Consider the following 12,247-nt stretch of genomic DNA (forward strand, 5'->3'; position numbering starts at 1 on the left):
CCAGGCCAGCTCTCTGCTGTGGCCAGGGAGTGCAGTGGAGGATGGCCCAAGTGCTTGGGCCCTGCACCCCATGGGAGACCAGGAGAAGCACCTGGCTCCTGCCTTTGGATCAGTGTGGTGCACCAGCTGCAGCGCGCTGGCCGTGGCAGCCATTGGAGGGTGAACCAACAACAAAGGAAGACCTTTCTCTCTGTCTCTCTCTCTCTCACTGTCCACTCTGCCTGTCAAAAATAAAAAAAAAAATTTAAAAATTAAAAAAAATAGTATATATTTCAATTTTCCCCATTATTACTGTCCACTTTAAAGTTTTTCCCATCTAGAATCCAAACTGAAGGTCACAGGTTACTCCTGTTTTCTCTAGTCTGTTTCATTCTGGGACAAATTGCCCATATTTTTTTCAACACTATTGTCATTCATCCAGTATTAGGCCATTGTCTTGTTGAATTTATAAAATATTTATTTTATTTACATGAAAGGCAGAGTTAATAAAGGGAGAGAGAAATCAATCTTCAATCCATTGGTTTATTCCTCAAATGGTTACAATGGCCAGTAGTGGGCCCAACTGCAACCAGGAGCCTGGAACTCCATCCTGGTGTCCCATGTGGGTGGCAGGGGCCTAAGTGCTCAAGCCATCTTCTGATTTCCCAGGTACATTATCAGGTAGCTGGATCAGAAGTGGAGCAGATAGGAGTCAAGCCTGTCCTCATATGGGAAGTTAGTGCCAATAGGAAGTGACTTAACTCACTACACCACAATCCTGGCCCCAGATTTCTATATTTATGTTTTTGTGATTATTTACCTCTGATTAAATTCAGATAAAGGCCGACGCCGCGGCTCACTAGGCTAATCCTCTGCCTAGCGGTGCTGGCACACCGGGTTCTAGTCCCGGTCGGGGCGCCGGATTCTGTCCCGGTTGCCCCTCTTCCAGGCCAGCTCTCTGCTGTGGCCCGGGAGTGCAGTGGAGGATGGCCCAGGTGCTTGGGCCCTGCACCCCATGGGAGACCAGGAAAAGCACCTGGCTCCTGGCTCCTGCCATCGGATCAGCACGGTGTGCCGGCCGCAGCGCGCTGGCTGGGGCGGCCATTGGAGGGTGAACCAACGGCAAAGGAAGACCTTTCTGTCTCTCTCTCTCACTGTCCACTCTGCCTGTCAAAAAAAAAAAAAAAATTTCAGATAAAATAATTTTGTTTTCTTTTTTTACAAGAATTTTCCCCAAGTGCCAGTGCTTTTCTTCTCTTGCAGATCATCTGTTTGTCTTCTCATCATTGATTCTGGTGGTAAGCCCCAGATTCTCTGCATCTCTGCATCATAAAGGTATTTATTTTTTCTCTTTGCAATTAAAATTGCAGTTCCAAGGGTAATATTTTAAGACTGTGGATGTCCTATTTGCTCATAAAATTTCCTCAATAGTTTTTATGTTTCTGATTATTTTTGCCAGAATCATTTATAATATGTTTTCAAATCCAGTAGATTTTTGGTATTAAAAATTATGTCTCACCCGCAGGGATGATTGTTCCATTAGACCTGTGGCTACTTTCTTGAAGAAAGTCATTATGCTGAAGTCCAGATGTGCTAACCTGTGGTGGGGCTATAAGCTTTGAATTCTTGTTCTCTAAGCTGAGAAGCGGGAGACTAAGTAAGATTCCAGTGACTGCTCTGAGTGCCCAGGAACTGAGACCTGAAGCTGGTCAGTCTTGAAGGACCTGGAGGGATTCCCATCTCACTCTTGAGCTCTGAGATGGCCTTGTCACAAGGTCTCGCCTTACCCACCACCTCTGTTCGTGACTCAGTGGAGTTTGAGACAGCACTGGCAGACCTCCAGGTGGAATCTGGCTGTCCTATCTGTCTGGATTATTTGAAAGATCCAGTGACACTCATCTGTGGGCACAACTTCTGTTACTCCTGCCTCAGTTTTTCCTGGAAGGATCTAGATGATTGTTTCCCTTGCCCTGTCTGCCGATTTTGCTTTCCAGAAAGGAACCTCAGGAAGAACCCCCAGCTCCGTAATTTGATTGAAGTTGCTCAGCTTCTTCAGATCAGAAGGAGCAAGAGAAAGAGGCAGGAAGAAAGGCCTATGTGTGAGAAGCACAATCAATTTCTGACCCTTTTCTGTGTGAAAGACCTAGAGATTTTATGTACACAGTGCAGTTTCTCTACCAAACACCGCAAGCACTACATTTGCCCCATTAAGAAAGCTGCTGCTTACCACAGGAAAATCCTAAAATGTAGCATTGAGCCCATGAAGAATAATGTGGAACGAGTTGGAAAGGTGATAGCCCTGCAGTGCAGGAAATCTGTGGCACTGAGGAAGAGGGTGAAACGCAGGAAACAGGAAATACATTGTGAATTTGTGCAAAGTAGGCTGTTTCTACAGCATGAGCAAGAGGTTATTCTGAGACAGTTACGAGATGAAGAGATGAACATTTTAGCCAAACTTCATGAAAACATTGTAACATTTTCAGGGCATGTTTCTACATTAAAACATCTGCTGAGGGATGTGGAGGGCCAGTATATGAAGCCAGACTTGGAATTACTCACCCATGTCAAGAGTATCCACCACAGATATCAAAACCTAAAACACCCTGAACTCTTCACATTCAGTTTAAAGAAGTATGGTTTTAGGCTTCCTGTGCAGTATTCTGGCTTAGACAGAATTATTAAGCAATTTCAAGTAAATGTGATTTTAGATCTCAACACAGCGCACCCTCATCTTCTTATCTCTGAGAACAGAAAAGCTGTGCAATATGGAAGAACAAAGCAAAACGTTTGCTATCACCCAAAGAGATTTTATCTGTGCCCTGCTGTCCTGGGTGCTAACCAGTTTAGTTCTGGAAGATATTACTGGGAGGTGGAAGTGGGAAACAAACCTAAATGGACATTGGGTATATGTCAAGGCTGTCTTCCTAGGAATTGGCGGAATCAGCCCTCAGTCCGAGATGGCTTCTGGGCAGTTGGGCGATGCACTAAGAGTGGATGTGTTGCCTTGGGTCCCAGGAGAACCCAGCTTCTACCAGTAGCAGGGCCCAGGAGAGTTGGTATTTTCCTAGATTATGAATTGGGTGAGGTTTCCTTTTATGATATGAGTGACAAGTCTCTTCTCTGTACTTTTCAAGATTCTTTTACTGAAGCTGTTTGGCCATATTTCTGTGTTGGAACAGATTCTGAACCTCTTAAAATCTTACCAGTTCCAGATCATGAAAGATAAAGAGCATGGTGGTTAATGATTCTGTTTTAGTTAATAGGGATAACTTAGTAAATTTTAATTTTGTTATTTCTGGAATCCTTTAACATTTTCCCACTGAAAACAAAAATAGATTTTTTTCTCTTATTTTCAGCAACTAGAGAAAATGTGATAGTAATGTAAATTTCATAGATGTTATAAATATCAACTGTCAAGTTGTTTGAATTCCAATATAAAAGATTTGAAAATTAACATGCCCAATAAAATATTTTGATATATAATGGCCCATTAGATTCTTTTTAAAAATGATGTCAGTCCTCTGAAGTTATATAAATTGTTACTTAAATGTCATGCTTATATGTACGGACCTACTGTTATGCTTACATACATGGACCTACTATTTACTGGATTCTTCTGTTTACCTCCATATATATCATTAGATGTTTCTGCTCTTTTAATGTGTATATCAGTTGTCACGCTTGCCTTATTTCTGTGGAAAATAAATTTTAAACTTGTATACTCTTTTCCCACACACTTAATACCTGTACAAAGCCATATTTCTGACTTCACGCCTACTTTTTATAACGATTTATTTATTTGAAAGAGTTACAGAGAGCCAGAGGCAGATAGAGACAGAGAGAGAGAGAGAGAGAGAGGTCTTCCATCCACTGGTTCACTCCCCAGATGCCCACAATGGCTGGCGCCCTTCTGATTGGAAGCCACAAGCCAGGAGCTTCTTTTGGCTCCCCCATGTAGGTGCAGGGGCCCAAGGACTTGGGCCATCTTCTGCTTTCCCAGGCCATAGCAGAGTGCTGGATCAGCACCAGGACTTGAACTGGTGCCCATATGGGATGCCAGCACAGCAGGCGATTGCTTTACCTGCTGTACCACAGCACCGGCCCCCACTCCTTTTATTTTTCCCGTAACTTACTACTTCAGTTGCTAACTTCCTTGCCATTTGGCTGTGGCTATTCACCCTGAAATGCCCCACCCCTGCTATTTGCAAGTCTGACTCCCTCACCTTGTACTTTTGTTCAGATTCCACGTTTCCCTAAGATGCCTACCCTGGTCAGCCTGCCTCCCATAGCTAACCTTCCCCTGCCCATAGCACTCCCATGCCCTTGACATCTATCTACTTTTTGTCTTGACCATAGCATTTGATCAGCATCCAACATCCAACTCTTTATTATTTTATTGTCTACTATCTCTCCTTAATGCTGCTTGAGGAGAAGAATCTTTGTTTTGCTTGTCTTGTATAATTCTAGGCTGATGGTATTTGATTATTCAGTAGAGCAGAGTAAAAAAAAGCTCAGAACAGTAGGAATAAAAAAAGATCTTTAAAGAAATACAAGCAACAGTGGTACCCAAAGTATCAAAAGTGAGACTGGTTTCATATTTATCAAAACCACCGTGTTTTCAAAATTATAAGGACGTCAGATGTAGAAGCGTATATTTGGTTTAATGATCACATAAATATGGGTAGAAAAGAATCATTTTCAGACATGCAGAATCCCTCAAACTTGACAACACTGCAACATTTGAGATGATGACACTTGAAAAAATAGAGAGGAAGGCATAGGGTCAACCAGGAAATCCAAAAGCAGAGATCAGGTCCCAGAATAGTGGTGATTAGAAGGCTGACAGCTTTACAGGCCTAAAGTAGGTTTTCCAGATTGGAATATGACAGCCAGAATGATGCTCACAAGGGGGAAAAACCCTTAGATCAATTGGCCATATACTGATAAAAACATAAGATAAAAATATAGGAGATTGCATAATATAAAAAGAGCAGATGAACAGCATGCATATGAAAAGGTATTAGTAGAAGTGGGCATTTGGCCTGTTAAGACTGCTGTATCCCATATGAGTGCTGGTTCTAATTCTGGCTGCTCCACTTCTGTCCCATCTCCTTGCTAATGGGCCTGGCAAAGCAGCAGAAGATGGCCCATTTGTTTGGGTCCCTGCCACTTGTGGGAGACTAAAATGGAGTTCCAGGTGCCTGATTTGGGCCTGGCCCAGTCCTAGCTGTTGCAGCCATTTGGGGAATGAACCAGCAGATGGAAGATTTCTCTTCCCATCGCCAACATAATTGTCTTTCATATAAATATTTTTTTTAAAAAAGCTCCTGCATCCTGTGGTGTTAAATGCCAGGCTCCAGCTCTATTTCCAGCTTCCTTGGAAAGCAGTGGAAGATCGCCCATAGCCCTTGGGCCCCTGCACCCACATAGGAGACCCGGAGGAATACCAACCCCCTACTTGGGGGCTTTATGACATGGATTTCTGGGCTCTACTGACCTACCTCCAGAGCTCCTGATACAGTTGTTTTGATGAGTGTCATAAATTTTGTGTCTTTCTGATGCCTCTGGTCCAGGGACCACATTTGAGAACAACTGTTCCAGATGACTACTTGGGATAAACATCCTCACAGGGTCCTCTTCATGTCTCTATTTCCCGCTCCACTAAAATTGTTCTTAATAGGGGCCGGCGCCGTGGCTCACTTGATTAGTCCTCCGCCTGCAGCGCCGGCATCCCATATGGGCACCAGTTCTAGTCCCGGCTGCTCCTCTTCCAGTCCAGCTCAGTGCTGTGGCCGGGAAGGCAGTGGAGGATGGCCCAAGTGCTTGGGCCCTGCCCCTGCATGGGAAACTGGGAGGAAGCACCTGGCTCCTGGCTTTGGATCGGCGCAATGCCGGCCATAGTGGCCATTAGGGGAGTGAACCAACGGAAGGAAGACCTTTCTCTCCCTCTCATCCCTCTGTCTCTCCCTCTCACTGTCTGTAACTCTACCTGTCAAATAAATTTAAAAAAAAAAATTGTTCTTAATAGCTGCATCAAGGTCCAAGTTTGCAAGCCTCCAGGCCAGCTTCTACCCCTGTTTCAATCCCGCTTTTCAGTCTGCTCTGTGTCTTCACGTGTACCATCTGCAGAACTTGTGAGTGCCTTTCTGTTCTGGCCTGTTTTTCCAGGGATGTTTGTATGAGGCAGTGCTTTGGAAGGCAGAGGGCATGTGTGGGTGTTCTGTGGTGTAAGAAAGATGCTGCTTCCCTTTGGGGTCAAGGTTGAGCAGGGGTTGCCTGCAGCCCATAAGAAGGGATCAGGATACCCTGGTGTGAGTCTCCTCGATTGTGATGCTTGCCTGCTATGCACACAGCACCCATCCAGCCCCCTCCCCATTGGATTGTGAAACAGGAAGTTGGTAACACCACAAAGCTATACTGCCGTTGTGCAACTAGTAAAAAGTGTTTGCCTGTGTTCCAATGTTATCATGTCTTCTGCTGCCGTTCATGAAGCAGTAGGAGCTAACTGGGGAGCTCGTAAATAAGATGCATTCGACGATGCTCCACATTCTTAACACCCTCACGCCTCTTACATCAAAAACTTAGGAGAGTTTATGCCCTCAGGTCTGGACTTGTAAATGCCCTTTACCAATAAAAGGAGCAGGATGTCTAGGAGAAGTGGTTTCTCCTTGGTCTGTGACCAGGAAAGAACAAGATGAGACCAGAACCCCATGGATGACAGAGCAAGAATATGCCCAAGGGGCCGGTGCTATGGTGCAGCTGGTTAAAGCCCTGGCCTTCAGCACCGGCATCCCATATAGGCGCAGGTTCGAGTCCTGGCTGTTCCACTTCCAGCTCCCTGCTGATGTGCCTGGGAAAGTAATGGAGGATAGTCCAAATGTTTGGGGCCCTGCACCCATGTGGGAGGCCTGGAAGAAGCTCCTGGCTTCAGATCGGCCCAGCTCTGGCCATTGTGGCTATTTGGGGGAATGAACCAAAGGATGGAAGACCTCCCTTTCTCTCTCTCTCTGTCTCTACCTCTCTCTAAAACTCTCAAATAAATAAAATAAATCTTTAAAAAAAATATGCTCAAATACTGGCGAGTACTAGTCACAAGGACACAGACTCCAGCTGAGTGGACTCAGCCAGCTAAATTTGGAATTCTTTGGGTCTCCCAAACAAGACTAATGGATTACAGCACATGAATCTCATGTATGAGTTCTTGTTTTAAAGATTTATTTATTTGAAAAGTGATGTGGTTAGGGCGTGGGGGAAGGAGATTTTCCATCTGCTGGTTTACTCTCCAAAAACCTGAAACAACTGGAGCCAGGCCATGCTCAAACCAGGAGCAGGAACTCCATCCAGGTCTACCCACATGGGTGGCAGGAACTCAGGTACCTGAGTCACCATCTGCAGTTTCCCAGTAGCACTAGCAGGGAGCTGATTTGGAAACAAAGTAGCCAGAACTCAAGCTGACACTCTGGTATGGAATTCAGGTGACTAAGTGGTAGTTCAACCTGCTGTGCCATACCACCCCCCCCCCCTTTTTTTTTTTGACAGGCAGAATGGACAGAGAGAGAAAGGTCGTCTTTTTTCCGTTGGTTCACCCTCCAATGGCCGCTGTGGCCGGCGCACCGCGCTGATCCAGAGCCAGGAGCCAGGTGTTTCTCCTGGTCTCCCATGGGGTGCAGGGCCCAAGCACTTGGGCCATCCTCCACTGCATTCCCGGGCCACAGCAGAGAGCTGGCCTGGAAGAGGGGCAACCGGGACAGAATCCGGTGCCCCGACCGGGACTAGAACCCAGTGTGCCGGCGCCGCTAGGTGGAGGATTAGCCTAGTGAGCTGTGGCGCTGGCCCACCCACCCTTTAATGTGTAATTTCTAATTGGCAGGAAGGAAAAGTAAAGCTTTTCTTTACTGATTGCTGGCAATTAAATGTCAGGGTACAAAATTAGAGAACAACCATTTGCTACCTATAATGTGATCACAGAGTCCAGCAAGAATCATCATTGGTTGTTAAAGCCTTTGGGAAAATGTTAGGGAACAGAATATTCACTCCAAAACTCCTTTTAATTATGAAGGGTAAAGGGACCTTTATACTGGAGATAGGTCTCAGACACCTCTGAGCAAAGTGATCTAACTGACACTGTGTGTACCTCTAATGTGAGACAGTGGGAAGAACACAATGCTGCCTGTGTAATATGAGAGTACTTCAAACAAAAAAATTCATAGAAAATGCAATAAAAATGTTTTAAAAAATTGAAATGCACAGAAAATTTATAAAAAAAAAACTATTTGAATGGCAGAGAGACAGACACACACAAGTATCTCCCATCTGTTGATTCATTCGCCAAATGCTTGCAATAGCTGGGGCTGAGCCACACTGAAGCCAGGAACCAAGAACTCAGTCTAAGTCTCCCATATGGGTGGCAGGGAGGGACCCAACCACTTGGGCCATCACCAGCTCCCTCCAGGGTACACATAAGCAGGAGGCTGGAACCAGGAACGGGGAGGAGACTAAAATCCAAGCATTCCGATATGGAATGTTGGCATCGCAAGCAGCATCTTAACCACTGCCCCAAATGTCCACCCCAGTTTTTCCATGATGTGCACTTGCCATGCTCTTTGCAAACCCCTCATAGACATGTCTTTCCAAAATTTTTGCATCTAAATAAATTTTAATTCTATTTTCCATAAAAATTTAAAAGTGTTACTGTATTCTGGCCTAAAGCATTTAACCTGAATTTGATCATGAGGAAATGACTAGGTGAATCTGCAGTCTGACACAGTCAACAGACACAGACAACTGTCCTGTAGTCTTCATAGAAGTGATTGGTTCAGCACGTAAGCTGCCAGTTGGGACACCCACTTCCCACATCTGAGTGCCGCAGTTCAAGTCCCAGTTCTGCTTCTGATTCCAGCTTCCTGCTAATACAAAGCCTGGAAGGGATTAGGTGATGGCTCAAGTAGTTGGGTTCCTGCTAACTACATGGAGATGTGGATTGAGTCCCTGGCTCCTGGCTTCTGGCTTTGGCCTGCCACACCTCTGAGTATTGCCAGCATTTGGAGACTGAACAAATAATAACTAAGTAAGTAAAAAATTTTTTTAAAGATTTATTTCTGGGGCCGGCGCTGTGGCACAGTAGGTTAATTCTCCACCTGCGGTGCCAGCATCCCATATGGACGCTGGTTCTAGTCCCGGCTGCTTCTCTTCCAATCCAGCTCTCTGCTGTGGCCTGGGAAAGCAGAAGATGGCCCAAGTCCTTGGACCCCTGCACCCGCATGGTGGACCAGGAAGAAGCTCCTAGCTCCTGGCTTCAGATCGGCGTAGCTCTGGCTGTTGCAGCCATCTGGGGAATGAACCAACGGAAGGAAGACCTTTCTCTCTGTTTCTCCCTCTCACTGTCTGTAACTCTACCTCTCAAATAAATAAATAAAATCTTAAAAAAAAAAAAGATTTATTTCCTTGAAAGAATTACAGAGTTTGGGTAGAGAGGGTAGGGCGGGGGAGAGAGATCTTCCATCCACTGGTTCACTCCCCAAATGGCTGCAATGGCTCCAGATGGGCCAGGCAGAAGCCAGGAGCCAGGAGCTTCTTCCAGGTTTCCCATATGGATGCAGGGGCCCAAGGACTTCTGCCATCCTCCACTGCTTTCCCAGGCACATTAAGGGAGCAGGATCAGAAGTGGAGCAACCGGGACTCAAACCGAACCTGCGCCCATATAGGATGGCAGCACTGCAGATGGTGGCTTAGCCTGATGTGCAACAGTGCTGGCCATAGGAAGTAAAAATTTTTAAAAAGTGAGCTTCATGAAAGGCAAGCAGGAGGAACAGAGCATTCTTCTAGGTTAAACATGATTTGGGGTGTGTGGCTATTTTCATTATATTGATTACACTATCATACACTACTTTTGTCAACACTCATGAAACTGCACATATAACTTGTACTTCATTGTCAACTCTACCTCAGTGAAGCTGTTTAAAAACAGCAGGTGAAATGTACTAGATGGGGCCAGCGCTGTGCACAACGAGTTGATGCCCTGGCCTGAAGCGCTGGCATCCCATTTGGGCACCGGTTCTAGTCCCGGCTGCTCCTCTTCTGATCTGGCTTTCTGCTGTGGCCTGAGATAGCAGCAGAAGATGGCCCACGTCCTTGGGCCCCTGCACTCATGAGGGAAACCCGGAAGAAGCTCCTGGCTCCTGGCTTCAGATTGACACAGTTCCAGCTGTTGCAGCCATCTGGGGAGTGAACCATCGGATGGAAGACCTCTCTCTCTCTCTCTCTCTCTGCCTCTCCTCTCTGTGTAACTGACTTTTGAGTAAATAAATATTTTTTTTTTTAAAGAAATGTACTAGATAAAGCCTGAAGAAAAATCACGATACCTATTAATTGAAATCTGAATTTTGAAGAAAAGTTTCTAAGGCTATCTTTGGAACAATTGGTGAAATGTTTGTTACATTATTGAATATTCTATGTTTTTATTGTAATAATAATGCGACTATATAGAAGGCATCCCCGTTTGGGGGCATTAAAATAGAAAAGTAGCATTGCATCTGGAACTTAACTTTCAAATGAAATTTTTGATTCATTTTTTAAAGATTTATTTCATTTATTTGAAAGACAGAGTTGCAGACAGAGGTAGAGACAGAGAAAGTAAAGAGAGAGGTCTTCCATCTGCTGGCTCAATCCCCAGATGGCCGCAACTTACTGCGCTGATTGGGAGCCAGGAGCTTCTTTCGGGTCTCCCCTGTGGGTGCAGGAGCCCAAGCACTTGGGCCATCCTCTGTTGCTTTCCCAGGCACATTAGCAGGGAGCTGGATTGGAAGTGGAGCAGCCAGGAATTGAACTGGCACCCGTATGGGATGCTGGCACTGCAAGCCAGAACTTTAACCTGAGCCGCAGTGGCAGCTCCTTGATTCATTTTAAAATTACTTTTCGAATGAACTTTACCAAAAGAAATTAGCAGATAAAATGGAGATAAAGAAAGAAAGGAAGAATAGTAAATATGTTCATTGGGCAATCTAAGGGCATGGATACATGCATGTCAATTGTATTATTCTTTTTCTGTAGAATTGAAATTAAAAGATAAACAGTTGTAGAAAAAAGTGTTCCGAGAGATGGGTGCTGGGTTAGGTGAATGGTGAGTTAGAACTCATTCAGGGAAACAGACCTTTTAAAAATTACACCCTGCTGTATCATGTAAATTGCTTTGTGTAAAAAAAAAAAAAAAATCAGTAGAGCCAGTGCTGTGGCTGAGGTGTTAGGTAGTAGGTTAAGCCTCCGCCAGTGGCACCAGCATCCCATATGGATGCCAGTTCATGTCTCACCTGCTCTTCTGATCCAGCTCTCTGCTGTGGCCTGGGAAAGCAGTGGAAGATGGCCCAAGTCCTTGAGCCCCTGCACCTGCATGGGAGACCCAGAGGAAGCTCCTGGCTCCTGGCTTTGGATCGGTGCAGCTCTGGCCGTTGTGGCCAGTTGGGGAGTGGACCAGCAGATGGAAGACCTCTCTGTCTCTCCATCTCTCTGTCTATAACCCTACCTCTCAAATGTCTTAAAGTCTTTTATTTATTTATTTATTTATTTATTTATTTATTTATTTTTGACAGAGTGGACAGTGAGAGAGAGAGACAGAGAGTGCCGTTGGTTTACCCTCCAATGGCCACCGTGGCCGGCGTGCTGCAGCCGGCACACCGCGCTGATCCGAAGGCAGGAGCCAGGTGCTTCTCCTGGTCTCCCATGGGGTGCAGGGCCCAAGCACTTGGGCCATCCTCCACTGCACTCCCTGGCCACAGCAGAGAGCTGGCCTGGAAGAGGGGCAACCGGGACAGAATCCGGCGCCCCGATCGGGACTAGAACCCGGTGTGCCGGTGCTGCAACTCAAATGTCTTTAAAACCAAAATTAATAAGGTGTATTTTAAGTTCATACAGAACAAGTTTCTTTTCTTCACTCTTACTCTCAGATCATTAAAGGAAAAATTTTTTTACCCTCGGGATGCTTTTGGATGTAGCAAAAATCTATAATTTCTAGACACTTCAACAGTCTACAGAGGATTAAAAACTTTGGATGTTTTGGATTCAAACTTTAAAAAGACAAAATTAGTTAAAGATCTTCACTGGCACGTGTTGCCATTTTACCATAGGGCAACATGTCATTCTATCAAATAGAATGACTATCCTGGTGAACTGAGCAGAGTTTGGTTTTGTAGACAGAAAAAGGCTTTAGGAAAGCAGAAACAGAAAAGGCAGATTTGAGGGCAGCATTGTGGGGCAGCAACTTAAGCCACCACCA

The 12,247-nt window shown here is 45.2% G+C and overlaps 1 protein-coding gene across 4 annotated transcripts in view; it reads left to right on the forward strand.

Moving 5' to 3' along the window:
- The window catches only part of LOC100351039 (tripartite motif-containing protein 60), a 45,154-nt gene that overhangs the window by 9,387 nt on the left and 23,520 nt on the right, over positions 1 to 12,247 (forward strand). For 2 of the 4 annotated variants that reach the window (XM_002720569.5, XM_070047270.1), the window contains exons 2-3: positions 1,243 to 1,314; positions 1,505 to 11,539. In XM_002720569.5, the coding sequence (XP_002720615.2) occupies positions 1,739 to 3,205 (1,467 nt within the window). In that variant the 5' untranslated portion in view covers positions 1,243 to 1,314; positions 1,505 to 1,738 and the 3' untranslated portion in view covers positions 3,206 to 11,539. Of the gene's footprint in view, positions 1 to 1,242; positions 1,315 to 1,504; positions 11,540 to 12,247 lie in introns of those variants that run through there. The other 2 variants (XM_070047271.1, XM_070047272.1) reach the window with 1 other exon arrangement.

Source organism: Oryctolagus cuniculus, chromosome 8 (genome assembly GCF_964237555.1).
Source record: "Oryctolagus cuniculus chromosome 8, mOryCun1.1, whole genome shotgun sequence".
Taxonomy (NCBI): Eukaryota; Metazoa; Chordata; class Mammalia; order Lagomorpha; family Leporidae; genus Oryctolagus; species Oryctolagus cuniculus.